Source organism: Talpa occidentalis, unplaced genomic scaffold (genome assembly GCF_014898055.3).
Source record: "Talpa occidentalis isolate TD23 unplaced genomic scaffold, MPIMG_talOcc4v2.1 talOcc4.11, whole genome shotgun sequence".
Lineage (NCBI taxonomy): Eukaryota > Metazoa > Chordata > Mammalia > Eulipotyphla > Talpidae > Talpa > Talpa occidentalis.
Genome location: NW_023601104.1, coordinates 85176816 through 85185168, shown reverse-complemented (window position 1 = coordinate 85185168; position 8353 = coordinate 85176816). Strand labels below are relative to the sequence as shown.

The 8353-nt window shown below is 40.3% G+C and overlaps 1 protein-coding gene across 1 annotated transcript; it reads left to right on the top strand.

Annotated features, from left to right (window-relative positions):
• Positions 1-7101: 7101 nt before the first annotated feature.
• LOC129145410 (centromere-associated protein E-like) lies at positions 7102-7565 on the top strand. Its single transcript, XM_054692876.1, has one exon. The coding sequence runs from the start codon at positions 7110-7112 to the stop codon at positions 7563-7565; it is 456 nt and encodes a 151-aa protein (XP_054548851.1). The 5' UTR covers positions 7102-7109.
• The last annotated feature ends 788 nt before the right edge of the window (positions 7566-8353 follow it).

Below are 8353 nucleotides of genomic sequence, written 5' to 3'. Positions count from 1 at the left end.
TGTGAACAGGCTCCAACTGTAGCTTGTTCAGGAATTCTGTAGCCTGAAAGTAAATCCAGTATTTTCTTACTCACTGGTGACCAAGAAGCCAGATAAAGATAATATTTTTTTATTCATCTTTAGACTTTGTTTTGCCTTGCCGTTTGTTACTTTGAGGTAACACTATCATTTTCTCCTCAAATTACAGTAACTTAGGAGTAATAGCTCCTAGCGCTTCTATCAGGTTTTGTTTTGATGCACTTAGAGAAAGGCCTTTTATCTGAGTATTTCATAGCCTTTATGGAGCAAATCAACTTTGCTCCTTCCCACTGTCACTTTTATCCAGGCTTTATTTTACTCATCCCTTCACCAAACTCATAAAATGCCATTTTGTCAATAGTTGTGCACTTCAATTTTCAAAAAGATAAATACGAGGTTTACCTATTTACCAATTCAGTGTTGACCTTTGAACTTTAAACATAAAAACAAGTGCATTCTTAATTCTGTGCGAAGGAGTTCAAAATATTACAAACAAATCTCAAATACAAACTTTACTCTGTCTGAAGCTTCAGATGTCATTCTTACTCCCTTGCTTTCCTCCATAAAATGTATGCTTAGCTTGAAAAGCACTTATAAAATGAATATCTTTTGGCTTTAGAAAGAATTAAAATCAGCAGAGCATATCAAAGTATAAAGGCTCTAAGCCTAAAAATATGTGTTGTGAAGCACTTATATCTAAAATTTGAAGCAAGTTCATAGGTCTTATATTTTCTTACAATTCAGGCGTCATCTATATACTGGCACAAAAAATGAAGTTATTCAAGATTAATCTATCTGATATCTAATGATTGTGCAGAGTGAAATAATTGCTCAAATGCTCCCACAGATAATTATAAGAACTGGATTAATTTTAAAAACCAATTGTTTATTCAAAACTAAAAAGTATCCAAGATATAAAAAGGGAGTTTACTCTTGATAAGTTACAAATAGAAGAACAGCTATAAAGTCCAGCCTATCAGACAATATATGCAAATCATTAAATAAAAAAAGAGCTCTTAACTGAAAATTCTATATAGGAAATATTTCAGAGAAACAAAAACTGAGAGACTCTGGAGCTAGCAGATAGGGTCTACAAGAAATACTGAAAGTAGAATATAACTTAGAAGGCTATTTGGTTTCCAGAAAGCAGAGAGGAAACTGAAAATGCTACACATATGTGGACAAACAAAATATTTTGTCACTCAAACATTTACTATTCCTTTTAATTTCTTTTAAATAATATTATCAGTTGAAAGTAAAATTATAGGGCCTCCCCGGTGGCGCAGCGGTTGAGCGCTCGGTTGCGAAGCTGCCCGCGGCCTCTGCGGCGCCGGTTCGATCCCCGGCTGCTCCCTGGCCACCAGAGGAGGGTCCCGCATGGCGCGCAGACCTCTCCTGCCGCCCACTGCTCCCCTCAGCAGTGTACTTCGGTCCTTCTGCCTGCTCTGCTCCCCACTCTGGCTCTGGTGAATTCTCTCACCCTCCCGCGCTTCTGACTGTACCCAGTGCATGTATAAACAAAACAAACAAGCAAATAAATAATAAAAACATGCCTCTATAAAAAAAAAAAAAAAAAAAAGAAAGTAAAATTATAAAATACCGTTGAAAAATTAGTATCATTTATAACAGTAACAACACAAAGTACAGTGTAAGGCAGTAAATGGGCACATGTTGCTTCAAAGTTTCTATATGTTACAAGAGGTAATTTAATATTAACTGTGTAGATTGGGATAAGATAAAGAATATATCATAAATCTTTGAAATACATAATTTCACTCAAACCCTTAAAAATAATTTTAAAAATATAGCTAAACATTAAAAATAGGAAATAAATTTAATTTCTAGAGAAATATGTAATAGAAAGTTGGGGGAAAAGGAACAGAGGAGCAAAACAGACAGAGGGAGAGAAAGAAAATGGAAAACAAAGAACATAATAGCACAACAAACATCTGTGTCAGCTATAAACAAACACCTGTATGACTTTTTGAATTCTTATTTGTTGGGTGAAGCACTGGGGACCAGATGATGAGCCAGAGGTCAACAACAGACCACAAGAGGAACTGAAACAGAGGAATTTGTTACTGAGAGGGGTTGAAGGAAGCACAGGACATGCCTCAAGTGGTTGCATGAAAAGAAGAAAGCAGAGAGCAGACAGGGAGAGAGGCAGGAGCTGGGGCACAGGCCTTATATTAGGGTTCATAGTTGGAGAGCTTTGATTTCATTGATTCTTTTAGTTGCTGCTTTAAATATTTATTTATTTATGCATACAAGAAGTGGGGTACAGGGCAGAGGGGTGGAGGGTGAGAAGATTCACCAGGGACAGAGTGGGGAGCAGAACAGGCAGATCTACTGAAATACACTGCTGAGGGGAGCTGCAGTTGAGACAAGAGAAGTCTGCTGTGCCATGTGGGTCAGCTACCTGGCTGCAGTGGCTGCCGGTAGCTTCATAATGCTGTGACTTATCCCCTCGAACCACCAGGGAGGTAGTTGTTGTTATTTTTTAGTCCTCATGGTGTCTTATCTAAAATGCTCATAGGGCCTCCCTGGTGGCGCAGGCTGTTGAGCGCTGCACTGTGACGCTGTCCTCAGCCTCTGCAGCACCGGTTCAATCCTGGTGGGCTGGTGAGGGTCCCACATGGTGCCGCAGACCTCGCCTGTCTCTCCCGCTGCTCCCCTCAGCAGTGTATTTCTTCAGTCTGCCTGTTCTGCTCCCTGCTCTGTCTCTGGTGAATCCTCTCACCCTCTCGCACATCTGGCCTGTACCCGGGTTCTTGTATAAATAAATAAATCTTAAAAATAAAATAAATAAAATGCTCATAGGACAGGAGACAATTCATAAGGAGGACCACTTGGGGAAGTCATATCAGGAAGTTACATTTGCTCTTAAATCTGTGATCACTCTCCAGGGTCTGTTTGGTCACTTGGTCAGAAAAAGTCTCTATCCCTTCATCACCCTCAATTTCCACAATCAATAAAAATGACTAACTTGTTTATTTTTATTATTAAAGACAAAGGATGATGGGTAACTTTAACTTTAGAAAGCAAAAAATGAGCACAGCTCTTCGTTTGTTTTTTAATTTAAAATTAAAATCTGTTATTGCAGCTGGTAAATGTTTATGACCAGTTTGATAGAAAGGAAAAAGAAAAAGGAAAAAGAATTAGCGTTTGATAATTTCCATGTTGTGAATATTCCTAGCCTGGCCCATTTCAAGCTATGATACAAAACCAAATTGGGAAGAAATGTGCACAATTGTTTCTCCAGCCATGGCAAACCAATTCCCATGCATCACTGGTTTTCCCCTATTTAAGAGCAGGATGGATAAAGATTTTTTTTAAGCTTATTTTTTTTCACAGCTTTTTTGTTACTAACAAATTTCTTTGGCAGGTGTTAAAGTAAGTTTAGTTTCATGGCATTCATTAATAGAATTTGAAACTCATTAGCAAGTTTGTGTTACTTACAAGAGGGAGATTTCCTGATAACAAGTTAAGTTTAGTGCATCAACAATACAAGAGACATCAGTCCTCAGAACATGCCCCTTTTTGTAATGGTATGTTTATTAAAAAGTACTTCCCGCCTTCCTTGATTAATTGGCTTTTGCAGCTCTTTTTTGGTCCTGCAGAAAATGCTAATACTTCAAAACACATCTCAACACTCCTCAACCACCTTACTTCTATATTTACCTCAGCTGAAGCCCTCTCCTTGAGTATTACAATTGCCCATTAACCTGTCTCTCTTCTTTCTTTGTCTAATTCCAAATAAAATCACCAACATGCTTTTAACATCTAAATCTGACCTTGACACTTAGGAGCTCAAGTCCCTGTGTTGGTTCTGTGTTAAACTCCTGGTTGAGGACAAAGTTGTTGTTTTGACATTAACAGTGAGCTACATAATCATCACATGCTCCAGCCTCTAATTTCATCTCCTGTTACCCAACTCCTTCACTCACTTTCCCAGTCCTGCTTTATCTAATGCCCTAACATGCTCCGCCTTGGGTTATTTTCTCTGTCTGCTGCAGCTCTCTTCTTATTTCCATGTACTTCACCCTTTATTGTCCTCCATTCCTTTGCTCAAACATGACCTTCTCAGCCAAGCCTATCCCTCTGCTTGAAACCTGCATTTGGTTCCACTATACCCTGGCCTTCCCCTGCATCCCTCTCATCTTTTCTTGCTTTATTTTTCTCTACAGCACTAATGACCTTCTAATAACCATAAAAGTTTGCCATTCATTTGATTAACTATGTCTTAGTCCTCACTGCAATTTTAACACTGTAAGATCAGGGATTTTTGCCTGTGTAGAATACCTAGAATGTTATTTTATATGCCATAGATGCTCACTATTATTTCTTAAATAAATGAATATTGAAATGTCAGTATTAAATTCACTGTGCATTTAGGGAAACATCTGTATTAAAAATCTTCCAGAAGGGAAACATTTAATAAAAACAGTTTGACCAAGAAGGAAAAAATCATGTGCAAATCTCTGTTGCTAAAAATGGAGCAGAAAAGGAATTAGTGACGTCTGAATTACTACCACAGCATTTTGCACAAATTACAAATAATTGTTAAGACCATTGTGTATGCTAACTTAGCTATTTTCTGATGAATTTAAAGGATGATTTTACATATTTTATATGATCTATTTCCTGATGTCATCAAATTATCTTGTGTAAATATTTCCTTAACAAATATTTCTTTAAAAATAATACATGGGGAGGCCTCCCTGGTGGCGCAAGAGTTAAGTCTCAGCACTATGAAGCTATCAGCAGCCACCGCAGCATGAGTTAGATTCCCAGGCAGGGAGCTGACCCACATGGCGCAGCAGACCTCTCCTGTCCTGCCCACTGCTCCCCTCAGCGGTGTTCTGCTCCCCACTCTGTCTCTGGAGAATCCTCTCACCGCCCCCCCCCCACCTCTGCACTATACCTTAGTTCTTGTACACATAAATAAATCTTTAAAAAATAAATAAATAAAAATAATATGTGGGACTGTGCAATTGATATCTGGGACATCATAGGATATAACAGGATTTATAAGCATGGAAAATATTAAAGCAAGCACATTAAAATCAAAAGAAAATCAATAATGCACAGTATTATCTCATAAGTGTTAAAGTTTGGGATATGGAATGGAATATTAAAAAAAAATTTGCAATATGGAAAACTTTAGGAGAAACAGAAAAATAAAATGCCGCAGACCAGCTCAGCGGTGGCGGGAGATCGAGACAGTCTCAGGGTTGAGTGAGAACGAGCAAAAGGTGGTCGAAGGAATTAGGGCGGGGAACAAGAAAGAATGACACACAGACACACTCAAGGGAGAGTGAAAATCTGAGTGTAATTTGCTCAAATCATTACGCATATTTATACATTTTCAAAAGGCATTAGGTCACACAAAATCTATTTTCCCAGCATAACAATGTTTCTTGTTACCTAGGCATAGAATACAATTTTCTAGCTAATAGTTTACAAGTTGCTAAGCATATGTGGTTACATTTCCTGAAACTGATTTTTACATATATAGAAAAAGTCAGGTAAGAAAATTAATTATGGACAAGTTGCTAAGTTACTACTTATTCAGAAACAATGATTAACTGGTTAATGGTTAAACTGCTTTGTAGGTAATTCCATCAGGCTTGTTTGTAGGCAACACTCTTAGCAGCCTTGTTTTCAAGCAAAGAAGGGGTTTTTTACTGCAGGCTTATTGCCTAGATTGGGCTTATAGGCTTGTAGGCCTTGTTTGATCTGAACGCCAAAGTTTATTATGATGAAGCCCCTCGGGGACTGCGCGTGTCTTAGGTCGTCAGGAGTCACAGACATGAGGCTGGCCAGTGCCTTCTTTAGTCTGCCCCCAATCTTACCCGTCATTGACTATCCAGTCCAGTGCACAGGGGAAGAGGGTCTTATGTACTCTATTTGTGAGCATCCACAGTACAGCCACTCTTTATTTCATCCAATTACTGGCGAGCAATGGTGGCAACAGTGGCATTGCCAACCATGGAGGCAGGAGCTGCCACAATAAAAAGATTCTCCTGATGACCTGACACTTGAGGAATACTTCACACACAACATAAGTGGAGTCACCCTGGGTCTTCAGGAACCTCTTCTGAGGTGGCACAGCTAGAGGAAAGTCACCTTTGATAAAATACTGAACCCTCACAGGTAGTCTTCCATGAGGATTAGTAACTGACTTAGTAATAAGGGATCTCATATATTCATGTATTATTTTACTTACAGGAAATCATCTATTTGTAGCACTATTAAGATACAAGGTGGTCACTTGGGAATGGTTAGATGCCCCCTTCTAGGTAAAGAACATTGTCACTTTATTTTCTATCAACAATTAAGTAAAACAAACTTCAAAGAGGTCTCAGCAATGCCATGGATTTGCACAACTCCAGATATATTCACTCACACAGCACTCCATGAAAATATCACCCTTTCAAGAACAGAAACATATAGCGGGTGAGTTGGGCACTGAGGGCCACTGCTACTGAGTGGAATCTGGGAAACAAATCCCTTTAGGATGAGTCAGAACTCTTTGTAGGTAGAGATCAGTGGATAATCTTAAAGTAGTTTGTCAGGATTCATCCAGAAAACCAGCGGGAGACATATGTTAAGAGATGTATTGTGCAGTTGTCCCGACCCGCGGGATTCGGAGGCATGGAAAGAGAAGGGCTGAGAAAGATCAAGAGGACCTGGAAACACAAGAGAAACTGAAATCAATGAAAGAGATAAATGAAAAACTGTTTAAAAACTACAAAACTTTGAAAATCCCCCAGACATCTGTTGCCCTTGTCAACCCTGCTCCCCAAGATGATAAGAATCATGTTATAGCCAGAGCTCCACAGCCCACCTCAGAGAGGATTCAGGAGCTGGAAGCCTCACTGCGTGAAGCTAAAGAAGCCAAAGCAGAGCAAGCAGCAGTAGAAGCCGAAGCAGACGCCAAAAGAGAAGCCGAGAAGGAGCAGAACAAACGCCAGAGAGCCCAGATAGAGTGAAGACTTGCTGGGGGCTGGGACGCGGCTTCGGAAATTTAATCTTAGGTTGTGCTGCCCAGCTCCCGAAGCAGCTGGGTGCGGGCCGACGCCGGCGGGATGGCGGAGGAGGGGGCCGTGGCTGTGTGCGTGCAGGTGCGGCCGCTCAACAGCAGAGAAGAAGCCCTTGGAGAAGAGACCCAAGTTTACTGGAAAACTGACAATAATGCTATTTATCAAGTTGATGGGAGTAAATCCTTTAATTTTGATCGTGTCTTTCATAGTAATGAAACTACTAAAAACGTGTATGAAGAAATAGCAGTACCGATCATAGACTCTGCTATCCAAGGCTACAATGGTACTATCTTTGCCTGTGGGCAGACTGCTTCAGGAAAAACTTACACTATGATGGGGTCAAAAGAATATTTGGGTGTAATACCCAGGGCGATTCATGACATTTTCCAAAAAATTAAGAAGTTTCCTGATAGGGAATTTCTCTTACGTGTGTCTTACATGGACATCTACAATGAGACCATCATAGACGTCCTCTGTGACACGCAAAAAATGAAGCGTTGAATAATTCGGGAAGACTTCAATAGGAATGTATACGTGTCAGATCTCACAGAAGAAGTGGTTTACACATCAGAAATGGCTTTGAAGTGGATCACAAAGGGAGAAAAAAACAGACATTATGGAATTACAAAAATGAATCAAAGAAGCAGTTGTTCCCATACCATTTTCAGGATGATTTTGGAAAGCAGAGAGAAAGGCGAAACGGTAAAGCGAACTCATGGCACGCATATGCAACACAGCACATACTCCGGACGGCTCCGGACATCTCCCCATTTTTTCTTTTAAATGAGACACCTGGCCTGTCTTAGGTTGGCACGTCCCATAACCAGCCTTACCCATCATTGCTAATCTGGAGCACTTGGTCCGGACCACTGTCTTAGGTTGGTCTGGCCGGGCTACGCCCTTACCCGTCTTTGGCTCACAGGTTCTCTAAGACTAAGGTGACCCATCCAGGTGCCACTGGGGAGTCCTGGTCAAGTACCATGGTGCCAAGTACTTGCCTGATCGTAATAGCACAATAGTTCTTTGTTTTACTTCCGTAGCCGACGGAGAAACCACAAGCTGAATGCACAAAAAGCCAAGAGCTAAGGCTACCACCCTGCCCCAAGCTTACAACTCTGAGAGGAGTCCTCTAAACCAGGCAATGAGACCCTCACCTGTAACAGGGGTAACACAAATAAAACTGTACAGAGGGTTACAAGGTATGTGAACAATTAACAAAATTGTGTCTATCCCTTTTTACATTAGAGGTGTCTGCTGACCAAGCACAAAAAGTCCATTCCGCAAATGTC

Excerpts from the sequence above, each read along its gene's own strand:
- LOC129145410 (XM_054692876.1), top strand. The coding sequence starts at position 7,110 with ATGGCGGAGGAGGGGGCCGTGGCTGTGTGCGTGCAGGTGCGGCCGCTC.